This window comes from Phyllobates terribilis, unplaced genomic scaffold (assembly GCF_046119375.1).
Source record: "Phyllobates terribilis strain yellow unplaced genomic scaffold, ASM4611937v1 Scaffold_8__6_contigs__length_399053987, whole genome shotgun sequence".
NCBI lineage: Eukaryota > Metazoa > Chordata > Amphibia > Anura > Dendrobatidae > Phyllobates > Phyllobates terribilis.
The window spans coordinates 370,079,209-370,103,770 of NW_027362768.1; the positions used below are offsets into that span (position 1 = coordinate 370,079,209).

At 39.2% G+C, this 24,562-nt stretch overlaps 1 protein-coding gene across 3 annotated transcripts in view; it reads left to right on the forward strand.

Moving 5' to 3' along the window:
* Window positions 1–24,562, forward strand: part of COL7A1 (collagen type VII alpha 1 chain) — a 158,344-nt gene that overhangs the window by 93,438 nt on the left and 40,344 nt on the right. For 2 of the 3 annotated variants that reach the window (XM_073644915.1, XM_073644917.1), the window contains exons 57-87: window positions 1,081–1,125; window positions 1,259–1,294; window positions 1,408–1,449; window positions 1,992–2,072; window positions 2,235–2,270; window positions 2,423–2,458; window positions 2,729–2,809; window positions 9,850–9,885; window positions 9,976–10,047; window positions 10,652–10,696; window positions 10,787–10,822; window positions 10,959–10,994; window positions 11,480–11,584; window positions 11,686–11,721; window positions 11,831–11,866; window positions 12,518–12,565; window positions 12,664–12,699; window positions 13,163–13,288; window positions 14,088–14,297; window positions 14,508–14,543; window positions 14,785–14,829; window positions 14,960–15,031; window positions 15,140–15,184; window positions 15,749–15,811; window positions 16,241–16,285; window positions 18,307–18,342; window positions 22,481–22,516; window positions 22,742–22,768; window positions 22,884–22,916; window positions 24,120–24,182; window positions 24,480–24,515. In XM_073644915.1, coding sequence (XP_073501016.1) covers window positions 1,081–1,125; window positions 1,259–1,294; window positions 1,408–1,449; window positions 1,992–2,072; window positions 2,235–2,270; window positions 2,423–2,458; window positions 2,729–2,809; window positions 9,850–9,885; window positions 9,976–10,047; window positions 10,652–10,696; window positions 10,787–10,822; window positions 10,959–10,994; window positions 11,480–11,584; window positions 11,686–11,721; window positions 11,831–11,866; window positions 12,518–12,565; window positions 12,664–12,699; window positions 13,163–13,288; window positions 14,088–14,297; window positions 14,508–14,543; window positions 14,785–14,829; window positions 14,960–15,031; window positions 15,140–15,184; window positions 15,749–15,811; window positions 16,241–16,285; window positions 18,307–18,342; window positions 22,481–22,516; window positions 22,742–22,768; window positions 22,884–22,916; window positions 24,120–24,182; window positions 24,480–24,515 — 1,716 coding nt within the window. Of the gene's footprint in view, window positions 1–1,080; window positions 1,126–1,258; window positions 1,295–1,407; window positions 1,450–1,991; window positions 2,073–2,234; window positions 2,271–2,422; window positions 2,459–2,728; window positions 2,810–9,849; window positions 9,886–9,975; window positions 10,048–10,651; window positions 10,697–10,786; window positions 10,823–10,958; window positions 10,995–11,479; window positions 11,585–11,685; window positions 11,722–11,830; window positions 11,867–12,517; window positions 12,566–12,663; window positions 12,700–13,162; window positions 13,289–14,087; window positions 14,298–14,507; window positions 14,544–14,784; window positions 14,830–14,959; window positions 15,032–15,139; window positions 15,185–15,748; window positions 15,812–16,240; window positions 16,286–18,111; window positions 18,148–18,306; window positions 18,343–22,480; window positions 22,517–22,741; window positions 22,769–22,883; window positions 22,917–24,119; window positions 24,183–24,479; window positions 24,516–24,562 lie in introns of all 3 variants that reach the window. The other variant, XM_073644916.1, reaches the window with a different exon arrangement.

Below are 24,562 nucleotides of genomic sequence, written 5' to 3' on the forward strand. Positions count from 1 at the left end.
TGATGTTGGGGGGAGGCCGAGATCACAATCTCCATTCCAGTTCATCCCAAAGGTGTTGGATGAGTCAATTCAGCTGGTCATGTTCTTCCACCAAACTCCCCCCATGTCTGTATGGACCATGGGCACTGGGCATCATCATGAGGAACAGAAAAGGCCTGTTCCCAAACTGTTCCCACAAATCAGAAAGCTACAATTGTCCACAGTGTCTTGTGTTGAAGCAATAAGATTTCCCTTCACTGGAAAAAAGGGCCCAAGGCCGACCCCTGATAACAAGCCCATAGCATTATCCTCCTCCACCATCTGTACAGGGGCACAATGCAGTCAGGAGGATAATGTTCTCCTGGAATCACCAAACCCAGACTCCTCCATCAGACGGAGATAGAGAAGTGTGATCCATCGCTGCACAGAACACGTCTCCTCCAGAGTCCAGTTGTGGCGGCTTTACACCACTCTATCCGACGCTCGGCATTGTGCTTGGTGGTGTAAGGATGCATGCATCTGCTCGGCCATGAAGCTCCCGGCAGGGGCGCAGTGTTTGTGCTGATGTTATACCAGAGGAGGTCTGGACTCTGCAGTTATGTAGTCAGCAGAGCGGTGGTGACTTTTCTGCCCTTTGCTCCTCAGCACTCGGCCCCCCACTCTCTAACGTTGTGGGGTCTCCGCTTCGTGGCTGAGTTGCCGCGATTCCTTCCACTTCTCAATAATATCACTCACAGGTGATGGGGGAAGATTCAGGGGGAAGAAATGTCATGGACGGACTTGTTACCCCGGTGGTTCCTATTACAGGACCTCGCTTGTAACAGGGAGCTCTGCATCACCGGCCGGTCTGTCACATGGTAGTAAACGCAGATGTCATGGCGGTGGGCCAGAGGTTATCCACCGGGGGTAATGGGGCCGGATGTTATACACTGGGGGTAATGGGGCCAGATGCTATATACAAGGGGCACTTGGACTTGATGAGAAACTTTAAGTCATTGATTAAGACGTGTCATGTTCCAATTTGTTCCAATTCTTTTCTCCATGCAGCGTTCATGTATTGCTGATAGTAAAATGTATATCACGCTGTCATTCATTTTTCAGGGGAGCCCCGGTGTTGCTGGCAGTAAAGGCGACCAGGGTGAACCAGTAAGTAAGACATTAAATGGCAATCTCCTTATAGTATGACTATGGGCCCAGGATCGACTGCATTTTACATTATTTTGGCCCAAACTCAATTATACAGTTGCCTGATTTATTAATAATAATATTATTATTGTAGGGACCCCAAGGACCTCAAGGACCCCAAGGAAAGCCTGTAAGATTTTTTTCTTATTTTATTACCAAATTGACTCTATCCATAATCAAAATTTTTAAGACTTGAAGTCAATGGTCTTTAATTGGGATATTATTGGAAATTTTTGTTTTTAGGGATCAGTTGAGTCGGTGCTTCCTGGAGTTAAAGGGGACAAGGTGAGTATGATTACATTGTGATACACCTAGCACCAGAATAGCAGTAATTCCCCTTTAAGATTCCCTTGGACTCAATGTGACAAGGCGTACACATCTGCACAGCCCTTCATGGTGGTGCATTAAAGGGAACGGTCCCTTTAAATCTCTTACAATAACATTGTCGTTGATTATCTCATTGCAACCAATAAACAGTGTAAGGGGGGCTAAAGATTAATTTGCCGTATTTGCAGGGGCTGACACAGACAACAGTGACCCCGTATAACTCCAATGTATTGATCCCTTGTTATCGGGCAATATCAGACTACAAAGGGTTTGCTTGTAGTCTGTTATCATAGAGACACATTGGTCTGCATAGGAGCTGTTTACACAAAACGGCAAATGTATTTATTTTTTTTATTTTGCAACTTGCGCCCAAAATAATATTGGTTGTAAAGCAGACATGGTGCATCCAATTTGTACTAAAAGCCACAATTATGGTAACTGGACCCCTTTTAAGGAATTTTGCAGTATAATACCAATGTGTACTTACTATGTGCATGTAGGGAGATGATGGAGACCCCGGAGAACATGGGATGAAGGGGCAGAAGGGAGAAGTTGGCGAAAATGGTCTTCCTGGAGAGAGGGTGAGTATTGTCATCCCATATACTATCTTACTCTATATTTTATAGGATTTTTATCATACAGTTTTAACCCTTGAATGCTGACGGGATTTTCTGGATAATCTTATTGTGAATTCATCCTACATAATTCTAATAAAATATAATTGACTATTTCCCATTTTGCAGGGTTTGATCGGACCCAGAGGGGCACCAGGCTTACGGGTACGTTGTTCTACTTTTTTAGGACAGTACATTAATATAAATCCTTTTATAATCTCCTGTTCCTTTGCTGTTGAACACAATCTATTGTTCCCTTTTATCAGTTATTTTTCATTCTTACCAGTCAATTAACTTTATTTATCCCTATTATACAGGGAGACGCCGGAGATGTAGGAGGTCCAGGTGACAAGGTATGAATATATGCAGATCTTCTAAGATACTATGGCTTTACCTTCAAGTTCATGGTGAACAAGCATCGTCTATTGGGAGACATTATTGGGCTCATACTAGTGTCCTTCATTCCACCGGATCCTGTGCTAATAACATCCAGATTCCCAGTGGCATGAAGCGCATTAGCTGAGCCCAGAAGCTGCAGAGTACAGAAACCTCACTACAAGAACGTTGTAATCACTCCCCATGTCTGTCATATTCTACTTTATTGTTTGTTCTGTTCCATTAAGGGAGAACGTGGACCTCCCGGAAGTGATGGCAGAAATGGAATTGATGGAAAACCAGGACAGCCAGGGACACCGGGACTAAGGGTAAAGAGGGAAACAATGTGTAGATACACCTTCCCCTACTATAATACTGCCCCTGTGTACAAGAATATAACTACTATAATACTGCCCCCTATGTACAAGAATATAACTACTATAATACTGCCCCTATGTACAAGAATATAACTACTATAATACTGCCCCTATGTACAAGAATATAACTACTATAATACTACCCCTATGTACAAGAATATGACTACTATAATACTACCCCTATGTACAAGAATATAACTACTATAATACTGCCCCCTATGTACAAGAATATAACTACTATAATACTACCCCTATGTACAAGAATATGACTACTATAATACTACCCCTATGTACAAGAATATAACTACTATAATACTGCCCCCTATGTACAAGAATATAACTACTATAATACTACCCCTATGTACAAGAATATAACTACTATAATACTACCCCTAAGTACAAGAATATAACTACTATAATACTGCCCCTATATACAAGAATATAACTACTATAATACTGCCCCTATGTACAAGAATATAACTACTCTAATACTGCTCCTATGTACAAGAATATAACTACTATAATACTGCCCTCTATGTACAAGACTATAACTACTATAATACTGCTCCTATGTACAAGAATATAACTACTATAATACTGCCCCCTATGTACAAGAATATAACTACTATAATACTGCCCCCTATGTACAAAAATATAACTACTATAATACTGCTCCTATGTACAAGAATATAACTACTATAATACTGCTCCTGTATACAAGAATGTAACTACTATAATACTGCCCCCTATGTACAAGAATATAACTACTATAATACTGCCCGCTATGTAGAAGAATATAACTACTATAATACTGCCCCCGATGTACAAGAATATAACTACTATAATACTGCCCCTATGTACAAGAATATAACTACTATAATACTGCCCCCTATGTATAAAAATATAACTACTATAATACTGCTCCTATGTACAAGAGTATAACTACGATAATACTGCCCCCTAAGTGCAAGAATATAACTAGTATCATACTGCCCCCTATGTACAAGAATATAACTACTATAATACTGCCCCTATGTACAAGAATATAACTACTATAATACTGCCCCCTATGTATAAAAATATAACTACTATAATACTGCTCCTATGTACAAGAGTATAGCTACTATAATACTGCCCCCTAAGTGCAAGAATATAACTACTATAATACTGCTCCTATGTACAAGATTATAACTGCTATAATACTGCCCCTATGTACAAGAATATAACTACTATAATACTACTCCTATGTACAAGAATATAACTACTATAATACTGCCCCTATGTATAAGGATATTATTGCTATAATACTGCTCCTATATACAAGAATATAACTACTATAATACTGCACCCTATGTACAAGAATATAACTACTATAATACTGCCCCCTATGTACAAGAATATAACTACTATAATACTGCCCGCTATGTACAAGAATATAACTACTATAATACTGCCCCTTATGTACAAGAATATAACTACTATAATACTGCTCCTATGTACAAGAATATAACTACTATAATACTGTACCCTATGTACAAGAATATAACTACTATAATACTGCCCCCTATGTACAAGAATATAACTACTATAATACTGCCCCCTATGTACAAGAATATAACTACTATAATACTGCCCGCTATGTACAAGAATATAACTACTATAATACTGCCCCTTATGTACAAGAATATAACTACTATAATACTGCTCCTATGTACAAGAATATAACTACTATAATACTGCCCGCTATGTACAAGAATATAACTACTATAATACTGCCCCTTATGTACAAGAATATAATTACTATAATACTGCACCCTATGTACAAGAATATAACTACTATAATACTGCCCCCTATGTACAAGAATATAACTACTATAATACTGCCCCCTATGTACAAGAATATAACTACTATAATACTGCCCGCTATGTACAAGAATATAACTACTATAATACTGCCCCCTATGTACAAGAATATAACTACTTTAATACTGCTCCTATGTACAAGAATATAGCTACTATAAATACTGCTCCTATGTAAACTACTATAATACTGCTCCTATGTACAAGAATATAACTACTATAATACTACTCCTATGTACAAGAATATAACTACTATAATACTGCCCCTATGTATAAGGATATTATTGCTATAATACTGCTCCTATATACAAGAATATAACTACTATAATACTGCACCCTATGTACAAGAATATAACTACTATAATACTGCCCCCTATGTACAAGAATATAACTACTATAATACTGCCCGCTATGTACAAGAATATAACTACTATAATACTGCCCCTTATGTACAAGAATATAACTACTATAATACTGCTCCTATGTACAAGAATATAACTACTATAATACTGTACCCTATGTACAAGAATATAACTACTATAATACTGCCCCCTATGTACAAGAATATAACTACTATAATACTGCCCCCTATGTACAAGAATATAACTACTATAATACTGCCCGCTATGTACAAGAATATAACTACTATAATACTGCCCCTTATGTACAAGAATATAACTACTATAATACTGCTCCTATGTACAAGAATATAACTACTATAATACTGCCCGCTATGTACAAGAATATAACTACTATAATACTGCCCCTTATGTACAAGAATATAATTACTATAATACTGCACCCTATGTACAAGAATATAACTACTATAATACTGCCCCCTATGTACAAGAATATAACTACTATAATACTGCCCCCTATGTACAAGAATATAACTACTATAATACTGCCCGCTATGTACAAGAATATAACTACTATAATACTGCCCCCTATGTACAAGAATATAACTACTTTAATACTGCTCCTATGTACAAGAATATAGCTACTATAAATACTGCTCCTATGTAAACTACTATAATACTGCTCCTATGTACAAGAATATAACTACTATAATACTGCTCCTATGTACAAGAGTATAACTACTATAATACTGCTCCTATGTACAAGAATATAACTACTATAATACTGCCCCCTATGTACAAGAATATAACTACTATAATACTGCTCCTATGTACAAGAATATAGCTACTATAATACTGCTCCTATGTACAAGAGTATAACTACTATAATACTGCTCCCTATGTACAAGAATATAACTACTATAATACTACCCCCTATGTACAAGAATATAACTACTATAATACTGCTCCTATGTACAAGAATATAGCTACTATAATACTGCCCCCTATGTACAAGAATATAACTACTTTAATACTGCTCCTATGTACAAGAATATAGCTACTATAATACTGCTCCTATGTACAAGAGTATAACTACTATAATACTGCTCCTATGTACAAGAATATAACTACTATAATACTGCTCCCTATGTACAAGAATATAACTACTATAATACTGCCCCCTATGTACAAGAATATAACTACTATAATACTGCTCCTATGTACAAGAATATAGCTACTATAATACTGCTCCTATGTACAAGAGTATAACTACTATAATACTGCTCCTATATACAAGAATATAACTACTATAATACTGCCTCCTATGTACAAGAATATAACTACTATAATACTGCCCCTATGTACAAGAATATAACTACTATAATACTGCCCCTATGTACAAGAATATAACTACTATAATACTGCGCCTATGTACAAGAATATAACTACTATAATACTGCCCCTATGTACAAGAATATAACTACTATAATACTGCACCTTATGTACAAGAATATAACTACTATAATACTGCTCCTATGTACAAGGATATTATTACTATAATACTGCTCCTATATACAAGAATATAACTACTATAATACTGCACCCTATGTACAAGAATATAACTACTATAATACTGCACCCTATGTGCAAGAATATAACTACTATAATACTGCCCCTATGTACAAGAATATAACTACTATAATACTGCCCCTATGTACAAGAATATAACTACTATAATACTGCCCCTATGTACAAGAATATAACTACTATAATACTGCACCTTATGTACAAGAATATAACTACTATAATACTGCTCCTATGTACAAGGATATTATTACTATAATACTGCTCCTATATACAAGAATATAACTACTATAATACTGCACCCTATGTACAAGAATATAACTACTATAATACTGCCCCCTATGTACAAGAATATAACTACTATAATACTGCCCCCTATGTACAAGAATATAACTACTATAATACTGCCCCCTATGTACAAGAATATAACTACTATAATACTGCCTCCTACGTACAAGAATATAACTACTATAATACTGCTCCTGTGTATACGAATATAACTACTATAATACTGCCCCCTATGTACAAGAATATAACTACTATAATACTGCCCCCTATGTACAAGAATATAACTACTATAATACTGCCTCCTACGTACAAGAATATAACTACTATAATACTGCTCCTGTGTATAAGAATATAACTACTATAATACTGCCCCCTATGTACAAGAATATAACTACTATAATACTGTCCCCTATGTACAATAATATAACTACTATAATACTGCCCACTATGTACAAGAATATAACTACTATAATACTGCCCATTTGTACAAGAATATAACTACTATAATACTGCCCCTATGTACAAGAATATAACTACTATAATACTGCTCCTATGTACAAGAATATAACTACTATAATACTGCTCCTATATACAAGAATATAACTACTATAAAACTGCCCTCTATGTACAAGAATATAACTACTATAATACTGCTCCTATATACAAGAATATAACTACTATAATACTGCTCCTATGTACAGGAATATAACTACTATAATACTGCTCCCTATGTACAAGAATATAACTACTATAATACTGCCCCTATGTACAAGAATATAACTACTATAATACTGACCCCTATGTACAAGAATATAACTACTATAATACTGCCCCTATGTACAAGAATATAACTACTATAATACTGCTCCTATGTACAAGAATATAACTACTATAATACTGCCCCTATATACAAGAATATAACTACTATAATACTGTCCCCATATACAAGAATATAACTACTGTAATACTGCTCCCTATGTACAAGAATATGACTACTATAATAATGCCCCCTATGTACAAGAATATAACTACTATAATACTGCCTCCTATGTACAAGAATATAACTACTATAATACTGCTCCTGTGTATACGAATATAACTACTATAATACTGCCCCCTATGTACAAGAATATAACTACTATAATACTGCCCCCTATGTACAAGAATATAACTACTATAATACTGCCTCCTACATACAAGAATATAACTACTATAATACTGCTCCTGTGTATAAGAATATAACTACTATAATACTGCCCCCTATGTACAAGAATATAACTACTATAATACTGTCCCCTATGTACAATAATATAACTACTATAATACTGCCCACTATGTACAAGAATATAACTACTATAATACTGCCCATTTGTACAAGAATATAACTACTATAATACTGCCCCCATGTACAAGAATATAACTACTATAATACTGCCCCCTGTACAGGAATATAACTACTATAATACTGCCCATATGTACAAGAATATAACTACTATAATACCGCTCTTATGTACAAGAATATAACTACTATAATACTGCCCCCTATGTACAAGAATATAACTACTATAATACTGCTCCTATGTACAAGAATATAACTACTATAATACTGCTCCTATATACAAGAATATAACTACTATAAAACTGCCCTCTATGTACAAGAATATAACTACTATAATACTGCTCCTATATACAAGAATATAACTACTATAATACTGCTCCTATGTACAGGAATATAACTACTATAATACTGCTCCCTATGTACAAGAATATAACTACTATAATACTGCCCCTATGTACAAGAATATAACTACTATAATACTGACCCCTATGTACAAGAATATAACTACTATAATACTGCCCCTATGTACAAGAATATAACTACTATAATACTGCTCCTATGTACAAGAATATAACTACTATAATACTGCCCCTATATACAAGAATATAACTACTATAATACTGTCCCCATATACAAGAATATAACTACTGTAATACTGTTCCCTATGTACAAGAATATGACTACTATAATAATGCCCCCTATGTACAAGAATATAACTACTATAATACTGCTCCTATGTACAAGAATATAACTACTATAATACTGCCCCCTATGTACAAGAATATAACTACTATAATACTGCTCCCTATGTACAAGAATATAACTACTATCATACTGCCCCCTATGTACAAGAATATAACTACTATAATACTGCCCTCTATGTACAAGAATATAACTACTATAATACTGCCCCTATGTACAAGAATATAACTACTATAATACTGCTCCCTATGTACAAGAATATAACTACTATAATACTGCCCCTATGTACAAGAATATAACTACTGTAATACTGCTCCTATGTACAAGAATATAACTACTATAATACTGCCCCCTACGTACAAGAATATAACTACTACAATACTGCTCCTATGTACAAGAATATAACTACTATAATACTGCCCCTATGTACAAGAATATAACTACTATAATACTGCCCCCTACGTACAAAAATATAACTACTACAATACTGCTCCTATGTACAAGAATATAACTACTGTAATACTGCTCCTATGTACAAGAATATAACTACTATAATACTGCCCCCTACGTACAAGAATATAACTACTACAATACTGCTCCTATGTACAAGAATATAACTACTATAATACTGCCCCCTATGTACAAGAATATAAATACTATAATACTGCCCCCTATGTACAAGAATATAAATACTATAATACTGCTCCTATGTACAAGAATATAACTACTATAATACTGCTCTCTATGTACAAGAATATAACTACTATAATACTGCCCCCTATGTACAAGAATATAACTACTATAATACTGCTCCCTATGTACAAGAATATAAATACTATAATACTGTTCTTATGTCACAGGGAGATTTAGGAAAACAAGGAGATCCAGGTCGAGATGTGAGTATTTCATTTTGAGTCTTCGTCGTATGGACCTTATATTTTCCCTTGTGATTTTTGGATTAAAATTGTCATGAGTGATCTGTTTAGGGTCTTCCAGGATTAAGAGGAGAGCATGGACCCCCTGGACCAATTGGACCTGCTGGGCCACCAGGAGTAGCTGTGAGTAGTCACTGGTGGGATAAACTGTCAGTTTTTGTCCACAGCAACCAATGAGAGCTCAGCTTTTATTTTAAACTGCTCTGGTGAAATAATATGAGAGACCTGATTGGCTGATCTAAGCAATAAGGTCAGTTTTACTGTTAAACTGCTTTGATAAAGGAATTCTCACCCTGATTAGTTTGATTGCCATTTCTGGCCATGTCCGTGGGCTATCTGTTTGCAAAATGACAGTGGAAAAGCCAACAGAGAGTCTAGAATAGCATCTGTAGATTATGTAGAGAGTCCTTTTAAATCCTATAATCTCAAACTGTGGAGAAAAGTGTTAAAACCCTGGCAGACATGTATGAAGTCCGATAAATCTTGCTGATCTTGCCCCAGATTTATTAAGAGGTGCACACCCCAAAAATACCTTTCTGGCATAAATTATAGTAATTTAGTGTGGTCCATCCTTTCCACAAAGCTGCACCCACCTTTTTATTTTATTTTATTTTTTTAAGTTTAAATTTTTTAGCAAAAGTTGAAAAGTTTTTTTTGCATAATCCATAGTTTGTGACTTTTTTTCATACAATGAAAGTTTTTTGTTTGTTTTTTTATATGAAAAAAGGGAAAACCTGGAGAAGATGGGAAGCCTGGAGCGAATGGCAAAAATGTGAGTAACAATTTTAAGCCTTTTCGGCAGTTTTACTTTACTACTTGTATGTGTGTTTTATTGCTGCCGTCTTTCTTTTTTGTCTCGTAGGGTGAGGAGGGGACTCCTGGAGAAGACGGCAGGAAGGTGAGCCATTGCTTTATATAATGTACTCTACTCAGATATGCGGACTTATCCATCGATCAGCTACTACCACCCCCAATAGATATATCCAAGCCTACACACTGCTTGGGGTGATATACCTTCTTTCTCCTTCCTTCAGGGTGATAGAGGTGAAGCTGGTCCTCCTGGCAAAGATGTAAGTATTTTTAAATACATTCTTCACTTAAAACATACTTGTTTCCGGTCTTGGCCATCATGCTGTCATTCATGGCACCGTGGCACATAAATGACATGGACCAGACCAACGATCCTGATCGGTTCATTACACACTCAATGTGTCCTGATAAATGAACTCAAAAGTATTCTTCATGTGTCGTTTTGAACATTCCGTTTGCCCCGCCCACAAGGATTGATTTAGCTGCTCGTGGGCGGAGCAATCACAACTGAACAATCTTTTACTTTAGTGTGATTTTCAAGGATTTATGATAAATATATATTTTGCTGCTGTGACACCCACTGATCACCAGAACTCCCCTGTGTAGGAATTGAGGTCACATATGCTAATTTCCACTCAATTATTGGACTTTTGGCCCTACGTTCACGGGATTGGTGGGTTCCCAGCAGTTGTACTTATCATATGTTCTGTTGCTCTTTTATTTCTGCTCAAATATTATTTTGCAGGGCCGAGATGGTACCAAAGGAGCAGCAGGATTGGTAGGCCCACCAGGTCCAATAGGACCCCAAGGAGTTCCAGGACCTCCAGGACAAGCTGGGGCTCCAGGCCAGGTATGCGTCTGATAAATAGACAGTTTTAGAACATTATGGCCGCCTGAGCCACATTGTGACCTGACGGCAATAAATTTTCATCCTTGCTTTTTGCCTTTAAGGGAATCCCTGGAGTAGCTGGCCTAGCTGGACCAAAGGTATGATTACTGTGCATGAGTCATAAGTGCTACCTGTACTTAATCACATACCTGTGATTCCTCACTTGTTTTTAGTGTTTAATTATGCTATTTTTACTTCTTTTTTTAGGGCGACCGAGGTGACATGGGACCTAGAGGTGAACATGTGTGTATCCAGTTATCAGGATAAAAATATTTATATATTTTTTTTTCATTATTATTAGATTTTATTTTTTATTTTATTTTTATATTTTTATTCCATGGTTAACATTATAAAGTAAGTTTCCATTTCATAGCAATTGTGGGTGGGCAGGTAGCAGTGGCATTAGGGTCTTAATTTTCCCATGGCAGTGGCATATGTACATATAATAGAAGTAGAGCACACAGCTGCTATGGGAACTGTCATAGAAAATAGCCCCTTACTGAACTGCCTGTTTGCTGTGATAATGTCTATATTTATCTATATTTCTGGATATATTTATCTGCCACCAGGGGGAGCTCACTGCATACAGTCTTATACAGCTCCCCCTAGGCTCAATACTATGTGTGTAGATCCATATGCACTTATCTCCCCCTAGTGGTGACTCAATGCAGACAAATTTATATCATTTGTTCACTGGGACAATTTCCCCCTTATACAAATATGCGATTATATAAATCGACATAGGTAGTTTTATTTTACCCAATACCCAAAATGTGAATAGGTTTTTGCTTTCATTTACTTTTCTAGGATTTTTTTTTCACAACCCTTCTCACTTTCCCCTATAAGCCCAATTCTACCTGTTGAAATGATAATTTTCCTTTTTATTAATATCAGGGTCGGCCTGGGGAAATTGGGCAAAAAGGAGAGCCAGGAACTACTGCAGTGAGTATTAATACTAAGAAAAGGATCATCTACAAGACGTACGGGGCCGTCTCCCATCATCTAATAATCCATGTGATATTTCCTTTTTTCCTTTTCAGAATGTAGAAAAAGCCCTGAATATATTGGGAATCAAGGTAAAACATAAGTATTTGCACCCCAAGACTTATCTCCGATCTATTGCATTGGTCTATTTTTTATATTATAAAAGCTCGATCTAGAAATACAAATGGGGTCAAATTTATAGAAAGTGGGTCCTAGGTAAATTAGGGTCTTATTTGTAGACATAATACTGCCATTCAAGTGTGCAAATAATACCACCATTTAGTGTGTAAATAAACCTTCCACAAGGTATCTATATAATACCGCCTATATAAGTCCATGTGATACCACCATATAGTGATCTGTATTATATCTTTATTTAGTAAGGTGCCCACGACCATTAAGGCCCGAGGCCTGGACCACTTCCTGCCGTCTTCTGTGCTAAACACACCGATATCACCCATTCATTCGATCTGGTTGATCCTTATGTAGTTGGCGGTATTGGTTGCGTATAGTCGCCAACATCCATCGTCATCACAGTCTGGCATTATTTTACAGATTTCAACCCTTAAAGATGTCATTGAAGTCTTTGATGATGGCTCTGGATTATCCGTCACTCCCATCCAGAAGAAGATTAAGGGGGAACCCGGGGAAGCTGGAGAGAAAGGAGCTCCGGGCAAAGATGTAGGTTCAAAAAGCTTCTTTTTTTTGTTGTTGTCATTTTCAGAAAAGAACTTTTGTACTGAAATAAGAATCCCTATAACAGTGACAGCACAGACCCCAATACCAGTGACAGCCATAGGACCCCCATACCAGTGATGGCTGCAGTCACTCAGTGGTGCAGCTTCATAGACCCTCAGTCTTTTTCATGTCCTCTTAGTGTCCTATGAGAACTGTAACTTGTGCATAGTATCCATAGTCTCTAGAGATATTACCAGATTGTACGGGAAGAAGACCCTTAAGTAAGAGATCACAGACAAGTGACAAAGGCCTGACATTCAAATGTACAGCACGGTGGCTCAGTAGTTAGCACTGTACTGTGGCTCAGTGGTTAGCACTGTACGGTGGCTCAGTGGTTAGCACTGTACTGTGGCTCAGTGGTTAGCACTGTATGGTGGCTCAGTGGTTAGCACTGTACTGTGGCTCAGTGGTTAGCACTGTACGGTGGCTCAGTGGTTAGCACTGCAGCCTTGCAGCACTGGGGTCCTGGGTTCAAATCCCACCAAGGACAACATCTGCAAGGAGTTTGTATGTTCTTCCCGTGTTTGAGTGGGTTTCCTCCGGGTTCTCCGGTTTCCTCCCACACTCCAAAGACATACTGATAGGGAATGTAGATTGTGAGCCCCGATGGGGACAGCGATGATAATGTGTGTAAATTGTCTGAATTGTAAAGCGCTGCGGAATATGTTGGCACTATATAAATAAAAAGATTATTATTATGTACAAGTGCTGGAGATATAGGAGTCTGTCTGTTTCATATCAGGGTACTATGGGATTTCCCGGGGAGAGAGGACTGAAAGGAGACAAGGGAGAGCATGGCCCCCCTGGTCCACAAGGCCCGACGGGACGTGCCATCGGGGAACGGGGACCTGAAGGTCCACCGGGACAACCTGGCGAGGCGGGAAAACCGGGAATTCCTGGAGTGCCTGGGAGAGCAGGAGAAGCCGGAGAACAAGGAAAACCGGGAGACAAGGTGAAGCTTCTATCCATCCTTCCATCCACCCTTTCATCCATCCATCTATCTATCCATCCATCCTTATCCATCTATTCATCAATTCTTCCATCCATCCTTTCATCCATCCATCCTTTCAACTTTCTATCCATCCTTCCATCCATCCTTCCATCCATCCATCCATCCATCCATCCATCGTACTCTATGATGATATATCCCTTTATCTTGCAGGGTGACAGGGGAGATAAAGGAGAACGGGGAGAAAGTGTAAGTTTCTTGCCAATGTGAAGAATATATTTCTCATGACAAGCAAGGATGATAAGACCGATGGGAGCAGTGAAGGCGGATATTCCTATTTATCTTGTACTATTCATATTCTTGGACTCCCATCACTTTTACTTATAAGGTGCATGGGTCAGAGATGGTGATATATATATACATGTTGTGCAACTAGTCTTCAGCCACATCCAGAAAGTAATTACGTCATGCTGACATTTATATCTTACAGGGAAAAGATGGACCAAGGGGCCCTATAGGACCCCCAGGACCTAAGGTGAGTACATTGTAACAAGCCGACACAGGATATAATGTAACTTCTGTGTTACAATTTGAGACTTTTTTTATCTTATGTATCTTATTGCATTTCTTTTAAGCCAATATCTTTTTTTTGTATTCCTATTAAGGGAGAAGCTGTAGAATTAATTTCCACTGGGCCACGTGGAGAAAGAGGACTACCGGGACCCAAGGGAGTCATGGTCAGTCTATCAGCAGAACTTACCTCCATATCACACCACGTTGAGATACTTCACGTACCTAATAATAGAGGGACGTCTGTAATTTCTGCTGTGATTCTTCCTTGGTAGGGCGACCCTGGAGAAGATGGCGAGAAAGGACCCAAAGGAGATAAGGTCTGGTTGTAGTCGTAAGTCTATAGAGAGGTCTTCTACCTTCTTTTGTCCACTCCACTAGGGGTCTCTTTCATGGCTTTGAATTAATTTCATTATTTAATTTCCACCCAAACGTCCCTGATAGATTTTCAGCAGTGACAACAGTTATGTTCACATTTGTCTGCATTTTACCACCTTGTAGTTTATATGATCAGAATTCTGTGCTGATCATTGCGTAATATATATTTTAAAGTTCAGAGCTTTTTTTTTTTTTTTGATACAAAGCTCCAAATCCCCTGCAATAAAGCTGAAGATAAATTGCCAAATTCTGGATGCCTGGAGCCACCACTAGAGGGAGCTCACAGCATACACTGTTATTACAGAGCTCAATGTATGAGCAGTCTACAGTAACCTCACAGGCTCCCTCTAGTGGTGACTACATTGTCAGTGCAGGAGAATTCTAGCTCTGTACCAATTTGACATTTGTATCGCCATTGTCAAATTGTGAAAATTCCACGCTTAAAAAGAAAGTATATATTATATGAAAAAAATTATAATTTTTGATGTTTTTTTTTTTTTTTTCAGGGAACAGAAGGTCCTAAAGGAGATAGAGGTGACCAAGGAGAGAGGGGAAAGGATGGCGCCCCAGTGAGTTTTTTTTTAATATTTCCATGTCCCATCTAATATGAAAAATCAAACAACTTTGCACAACAATTTGAGTTAAAATCTATTATTTTGCGTCTTCAGCTCCTGTGCACACCTATGTGTCTCCATGGTAACAGACTACAAACAAACCCAGTGTAGTCTGATCATAAAGTGATATTTCCTGCTACCTGAAGTGGCAAAAAGTAGCGGATAGAGTAAGGGAAGGAGAATCAGACTACACAGTTTGTTTGCTGTCTGTTACCATGGAGACACATTAATCTGCACAGGAGCTGTATACAGAAAATGACCGGAAAGTGTAAAGTTGTTTCGTTCTACGTTTTAGATGCAATTGGTTAAAGAGGTTGTTGTGAAAGTGGACACGGCCTTTAAGTGTCACCGGGTGTGTCCGTACTAAGTGACGTTTTTTTCTAGGGAGCCCCAGGAGAGAGAGGACTAGCGGGGCCCGAAGGAAAGCCGGTATGTCATAAGAAGGAATTATGGATTCATATATTGATACTTGTGTGAATAATTGTCCCATCCCCATAGGAACCTGCCGGCAATCATCTTCTCATCCATATTTGGACTTTATGTCCATAGGTTCTCAATGCCAGGCTGGGAGCCCATAAAGCATCTTCCACCCCAGGTTTTATCTCTGCCCCTCATTTCCTGTAAGACACAACAAAATAACTTTTTTTTCTATGCAAGTTAATAACCTGCTTCATTAAAGAGGATTATATGATACTTTTCTGTAAGTGACTGATGGGGTCCATCCGCTATGACCCCGGGGTTGGGTGGAGGGTTTTATGTTGTTCTCAGCTGACTGCCGGTTCACACATCTGACCTTTATGGTCAGAATACGGACCATGATGTCTGGAGCGGTCGCGGGTTTACAGATCTGAGCTCAGAAGCCCCATATATGTCTATAAGGCTGTTCAGTTCAGGACCGGAGACCTGCAGCCGGTCTAGACATCACGGTTCATACTCAGGCCATCAACGTCAGATGTTAAAGGGGTATTCCCATCTCCAGAATTCTATCCCAAAATGTAGTAAGTGTAATAATAATAATATTAGCAAATACCTCTAATTAGAAATGTAGTATAGTTCTTCTGATTCGCTATGTTGCTTACCCCATGTGCAGGGCATTGCAGAAGCTTAGATATCCATGGTTACGACCATTAGCAACTAACTAACTGTCACTATATAAGTGCTCGTAACCATGGATACTTAAGCTACTCAAACGTCCTGCACCTAGGGTAAGCGAAATAGCGAATCAGAAGAACTATACTACATTTCTAATTGGAGGTATTTGCTAATAATATTATTATTACACCTACTACTTATTGGGATAGGATCTTGGAGATGGAAACACCCCCTTTAAGGTCACCACTCCACAGATTTGTAAAAGTTAATACAGGCCGCAGCGCTCATATTTCCATCAGACGTCTGTCTTCTCTGACAGAATTATGAGCGCTGCAGCCAATCAGTGCAGCCCTCACGTGACACAACAATGTCACCCGACTGCCGGCAGACCCGGTACGGACATTGCCGGAATCGCCATCAGTGCGGGAGGTAGGTATAAGGTTTTTTTTTTCTATGGGGCACTATTACATTTAAGAAGGGGTTTGTCCAAGTGGAATATATAACCAATTCACACGTGATGGAATTAAAGAGTTGTGTCCATGGCCGCCCTCTTCCACACCCATCTTAAGGTTGTGTCTGGTATCGACTTCAATAGGGAAGAGCCGCAGTACTAGACACAACCCATGGATAGAAGGAAGAAAGCGGCCATGTTCTACTAACACTTTACAACTCCTTTAAGTATTTTTACAACTAACGTGCGCTTCCGGTTCCATTAAATCTTTTATAAACTAAGTGTATGGGAGATTGCACCAATGGTAAGACTCCACCAGTGGCATCCGATAACTCCACGTACAAGTCCCCTACATAGATGAGTTATATTTTCTGTCCGCCTGCAGCCACCACTAGGGGGAGCTCACTGCTTAGTGTTCAATGACATATCAGTTTACATAGCTGAGCTCCCCCTTGTGGGGACTGCAAGCTGCCAAAATTCAAAGAGAACCTTAAGAGTCCAGTGGGCAGTCCTAATCAGTGATTGACAGCTTTCCCTGTAGGACCATACAGTACATACAGACATAGCTGATGACAGATTGGAGCATTGTGTGATAAAGTAAGACAAACGGGACTGTACACCATGTTCTACTGACCTGTCCGGTGTCGACATGGTTCTTCCTATGTGACCTGCATTACGTCTTCCTGTTTTGTGTCCATTCCCTTCATTGTAGGGCGAGAAGGGCATTAGTGGGCTTCGAGGCCCAGCTGTAAGTAAATCCCGGAGGATAGTTGCCCTTCGGGCCCTGGGCTTGTGCATGGGCTTAGCGTGCTAAACCCGGTCTCTTCATGTGGTCACTTATAATGCATTGATCTGGGCTCTGGGTGCCTCACCCTACTAATCATTCGGCTTGAATTAATATCCGCAGGGCATGCCAGGCTTCCCCGGAGTGCTCGGCCGACCGGTAGGTGTCCCTCATAACCTCCGCCTTTATGCCTTGCATGTGGCATGTCTGACATTATATATGCTGCTATAATAACTGTTCAGCAGTGATAATACAGCTGGCGCTGCAATATGTCTACATATAAGGTGCAATTCTCTGATGCATATGAATGTATAGCTAGCAGTCCCGTCGTTCACTAGAACTTCCAAAATTCTCCAAGAAGTGCACTCCTTCCAATATAAAGATGTAATATTCCTTATTTTTCCACTTTCGTACTGTATATCCTTTGTCTGCATTATCTGTTTTGCAAAGAAAAAAAAAAAGTGAGTTGCTGCACTACACATGTCCACCACTAGGTGGTGCCTTATACTGATAGCTAGTGTTGAGCCACCCCCGTAGTGTTCGGGTTCGGTTCGGTTCGTCGAACACCGGGATGTTCGAGGAACTGTTCGTCGAACTGTTCGTCGAACACCTTAGAACACCGTCGAACACCGTTAAAACCAATGGCAGGCAAACAAAAACACATAGAAACACATAGAAAACACCTGCAAAGGTGTCCAAAAGCTGACAAACTGCTCAGAAGACACTCTCTTTAAAAAAGCCGGCCGGCAAATTCAGCAGCGGCATACACCGGTACCCGACAATTTAGACAAGAAGGAATAGAGCATCACACATAGATTAGATAGATAGAAACATGTCAGTCACACATATAAGAAGCACAGTGACAGTGTTGCTTACTGTACTTGTCATTTAGTGTAAAGGATTTATCAAAAAAAATAATAGTGTTTTCATGCACCGTCTCTTTAAAAAAGCCGGCCGGCAATTCAGCATCTGTACCCGACAATTTAGAACAGAAAGAATAGAGCTTCACACATAGATTAGATAGATAGAAACATGTCAGTCACATATATAATAAGTACAGTGATAGTGTTGCTTACTGTACTTGTCATTTAGTGTAAAGGATTTATTTAAAAAAATAATAGTGTTTTCATGCACTGTCTCTTTAAAAAAGCCGGCCGGCAATTCAGCAGCGGTACCCGACAATTTAGAACAGAAAGATAGAGCATCACACATAGATTAGATAGATAGAAACATGTCAGTCACATATATATGAAGTACAGTGATAGTGTTGGTTACTGTACTTGTCATTTAGTATTAAAATAAAGGATTTATTATTAAAAAAATTGGCGTGGGGTTCCCTTTAATTTTAGGCTCTAGCGGAGGTTAAGCAGACGGCTGGGGCAGATGTTTGAAGCCTGGGAAGGGGGTAATACCCACGGAGCTTCCCAGGCTACTAATATCAGCCCCCAGCTGAATACATAGCCTTTACTAGCTATTAAAATGGGGACCCCCCCAAAAAAATGACGTGGGGTCCCCCCTAATTTAATAGCTAGCAAAGGCTAGGCAGACAGCTGGGGGCTGATATTAATAGCCCAGGAAGGGAGCCATGAATATTGGCCCCCTCCCAGGCTAGAAACACCAGCCGTCAGCCGCCCCAGAAATGGCGCATTCATAGGATGCGCCAATTCTGGCACTTAGCCTCGCTCTTCCACGCTGCCCTGGTGCGGTGGCAGGGGGTAATAGGGTTGGGGTTGATGTCAGCTTATAATGCCAGCTGACATCAAGCCCAGGTTAGTAATGGAGAGGCGTCTATAAGACACCCCCATTACTAACCCCATAGTCAAAGTTAAAAAAAACACAAACACCCAGAATAAAGTCCTTTAATTGAAATAAAGACACAATCCTTTATTGTTCTAAATTAAACCATACTTACCATCACGCCCATTCCAGCTGAAGCCAACGATCTCCTGCAATAAAAGAAAAATAATAAAGCAACCTCATCCTTACCTTTCCATGGTTCCCACGACAGCTTCAGCTCTGCTACATCGAGATGACAGGCTGGACCGCAGCAGAACGCTGCCATCCAGCCTGTCATCCCGCAGACACTGAGAAGCGCAGGCTTGCTTGCGCTGCTCAGCGTCTCTCTGTGACGACATCCAGATGAGCCGAGTTCATGTCCAATGAACTCGGCTCACCTCATGCACGTCACTGACAGCGTGGGAAAATTCTCACGCTGAAGCGCTGATTGCAGGAGAATTTTCCCACGCTGTCAGTGACGTGCAGGAGGTGAGCTGAGTTCATTGGACATGAGCTCACCTCATGCACATCACTGACAGCGTGGGAGAATTCTCCTGCACTCAGCACTTCAGCGTGAGAATTTTCCCACGCTGTCAGTGACGTGCATGAGGTGAGATGAGTTCATTGGACATGAACTCGGCTCATCTGGATGTCGTCACAGAGAGACGCTGAGCAGCGCAAGCAAGCCTGCGCTTCTCAGTGTCTGCGGGATGAGAGGCTGGATGGCAGCGTTCTGCTGCGGTCCAGCCTGTCATCTCGATGTAGCAGAGCTGAAGCTGTCGTGGGAACCATGGAAAGGTAAGGATGAGGTTGCTTTATTATTTTTCTTTTATTGCAGGAGATCGTTGGCTTCAGCTGGAATGGGCGTGACGGCTAGTAAAGGCTATGTATTCAGCTGGGGGCTGATATTAGTAGCCTGGGAAGCTCCGTGGGTATTACCCCCTTCCCAGGCTTCAAACATCTGCCCCAGCCGTCTGCTTAACCTCCGCTAGAGCCTAAAATTAAGGGGAACCCCACGCCAATTTTTTTAATAATAAATCCTTTATTTTAATACTAAATGACAAGTACAGTAACCAACACTATCACTGTACTTCATATATATGTGACTGACATGTTTCTATCTATCTAATCTATGTGTGAAGCTCTATTCTGTCTGTTATAAATTGTCGGGTACAGATGCTGAATTGCCGGCCGGCTTTTTTAAAGAGACGGTGCCTGAAAACACTATTATTTTTTTTGATAAATCCTTTACGCTAAATGACAAGTACAGTAAGCAGCACTTTCACTGTACTTATTATATATGTGACTGACATGTTTCTATCTATCTAATCTATGTGTGAAGCTCTATTCTTTCGGTTCTAAATTGTCGGGTACCGGTGTATGCCGCTGCTGAATTGCCGGCTTTTCATGTTTCACTGTTGGCACTGTTCCCATCGATTTGGGCAATCACTGTAATGCCACAACCACCATGGCTGTGGCATTACAGTGAGTGGCAGACAATCCCTGCATGATTGGTGCTCTAAATAGCACCAGACATGCAGGACACGCTTTTGGTGCACGAACAGTTATCGAACATAACCTCGAACAGCCGAATTTTTTGCAAATCGTTCGGGTTCGTCGAACAACTCGAACACCGCCCAAAACAGCTCGAATTTGAGATTGGCGAACAGTTCTAGTCGAACACCGCTCATCTCTACTGATAGCTCTGTGCTCCTTCACTGATCCAAAACAGCACACCATGTGGCTAAGCTTTGTATTGCTGGTTGAATGTATCAATTATTTTCATGTAGAATTAAATGTTAATAATATAAATATATAAACTAAAAAAATACTAAATACATCATGTGTTTTATTAATTACAGTCTGCGGTATAAATCATTAGCTACTTTGTATGTGTTGTCTGGGAATTGCACCTTTTCTTGTTAGAACATTATTATATCGCGGCTACACTGACTTTCTGTATAGCAGTAACGTATGACAATGGGAGAAGAGATACAGTCAGTCACGTGTAGCTTGTAGTGTGAACGCAGTCGTATCATCAGAGCGCGGCCTAGATGTGCCACAGATACAAATCCTCCAAATATCTGGCTGCAGAATCAATATGTTGCATAAAGGGTTAAATAGTTAATAAAATATAGCATCTTCCCTCCCCGATTATTCCAAATTACAGGGCACTGCCGTCCCTATTCTATAGTATATAGAGTATATATGCTCATAATTGAGTTAGGGTCCTGGACCCTAATGCAAAATCTGTAACAGGGCCCCCAGCTATCATGTCCTTTATAGCACCGGCTCTTCATATGGGGCCCCTCCGGCTCTGCATATGGGGCCCCTCCGGCTCTTCATATGGGGCCCCTCCGGCTCCGTGCCTGACCGAACCAATATATAATATTGTAATTTGTCAGAATCTATCATTTTAGCATGAGCATAACCCAGTCAATATAGTGTGATAACAAGCCAGATATTTGGTGTATGTGACCCCGGTATGTTACTCTACTGATTGTTCATGGTGCCGTTCCAGGGAAATCCAGGAGAGCCAGGTCAGCAGGGTCCTCCGGTACGTATACACGACGCTCGTAGCTATGCGCCACATTCATATATGTCCTGTAAATCACGACAACCTGACTATAAGGGCAGCCCCGAGACAGCGAGCCCGCACACAGTCACTGCATATCTATGCTATAGGCTATAGGCATATAAGAAAACATCCACATAATATCACTGCTTGTATCAAGCGGACATTAAAGTAACTCTTCATTCTGCTTTATTTTTCCTGTAATAGGGCCCCCCCGGACCAGCTGGATTGAAGGTATGTCAATATTCATGAGCATGAAAAACAACATATATGTATATATGTATATAAGCATACATACACATGTACAGTATATATAGTCCATTCATGTAACATAATATTATTATTGCAGGGCACTCCAGGAGAACCCGGGCCGAGCGTCAGGGTGAGTTCTGTCTTCCTATTAATTTTTTACTCCCCCCCCCCCCATTAAATCTGCTTTATTGATCTTGTTTTCTGTCGAGGATTGTTCTACCTGGAAAAAATATTATTATTGCATGATGTACAATGATTTTCCAACTTGGTCATGAATGACCACATCCATCAGTCCTCCATTGTGGGAGTCTGAATAACAAGCCTCTCCTCTCGATAACAGAGAAGGGGTACTAAGCGGAGCCCCAACATTTATCATGTACATATACAGTACGAGAGCAGATGGGACTCACTGACCATTTAATGCAGAACTTTCCTTTACCTTTCCCTTTTTTTCCTTTCCCATCCCCTTTAGTTTCCTTTCCATTCCCTTTGCTTTCCTTTTACTTTACTTTCCCATTTCCCTTTCCTTTTTTTTTTCTTTCCATTTCCTTTCCCTTTCTGTTTCCCTTGCTTTCATTTTACTTTTCAATTTCCCTCTTCTTTCCTTTTCCTTTCCCTTTTCTTTTCGTTTTCCTTTCTCTTTCCTTCCCTTTCTTTTCCTTTCCCTTCCCTTTCCTTCTTTAAACCCTCCCAGCACTTTTTATATGGTACTGTCTCTATCTATCTATCTATCTATCTATCTATCTATCTATCTATCTATCTATCTATCTATCTATCTATCTATCTATTATCTATCTATCTATCTATTATCTATCTATCTATCTATCTATCATCTATCCCTCTATCCCTCTATCTATCTATCTATTATCTATCTATCTATTATCTATCTATCTATCTATCTATCCCTCTATCTATCCCTCTATCTATCCCTCTATCTATTATCTATCCCTCTATCTATCTATCTATCATCTATCTATCTATCTATCTATCTATCTATTATCTATTATCTATCTATCTATTATCTATCTATCTGTTATCTATCTATTATCTATCTATTATCTATCTATCTATTATCTATCTATCTATTATCTATCTATCTGTTATCTATCTATCTATCTATCTATCTATCTATTATCTATCCCTCTATCTATCTATCTATCTATCTATCTATCTATTATCTATCTATCTATCTATCCCTCTATCTATCTATCCCTCTATCTATCTATTATCTATCTATCTATCTATCCCTCTATCTATCTATCTATCTATCTATCTATCATCGTTTTCTCCATTTCCTGCAGTTTCTTAGTATCACTTTGGTTCTGTTTATTAGGGTTTGCCGGGTCCGCCCGGCGTTGCTGGACCTCCTGGTTTGCCTGGACCTCCTGGAATATTGGTAAGGACTGATATCGATAAGTAATTGAGTGTTCTCCGCTGCACCTGAGACGCCATCTCACCTACCATCACCTTACTTCCCATTACTACTCCCTTACAAGTCTCCTGATATCCAAGTATCTAGAATAGTATAGAATTCATCAAAGTCCATAGTTGAGGAGTCCTAACTTGGTGCCAAAGTGTTCCCAGTGGCCACCACACAAGATAGAGTCTTACAGATTCGGCTGGATACATGATACATAGCATCTTCCATTGTTCTTATGTTATTTCATATTTTTTGGTTTCTTTCCATTCTTAGGGCCCACAAGGACCTGCCGGAGTCCCAGGCTTAGCGGTAAGTATCAGGGCAGGATGCAGCCGTAGCTCTGTAGCTTCCGGCTG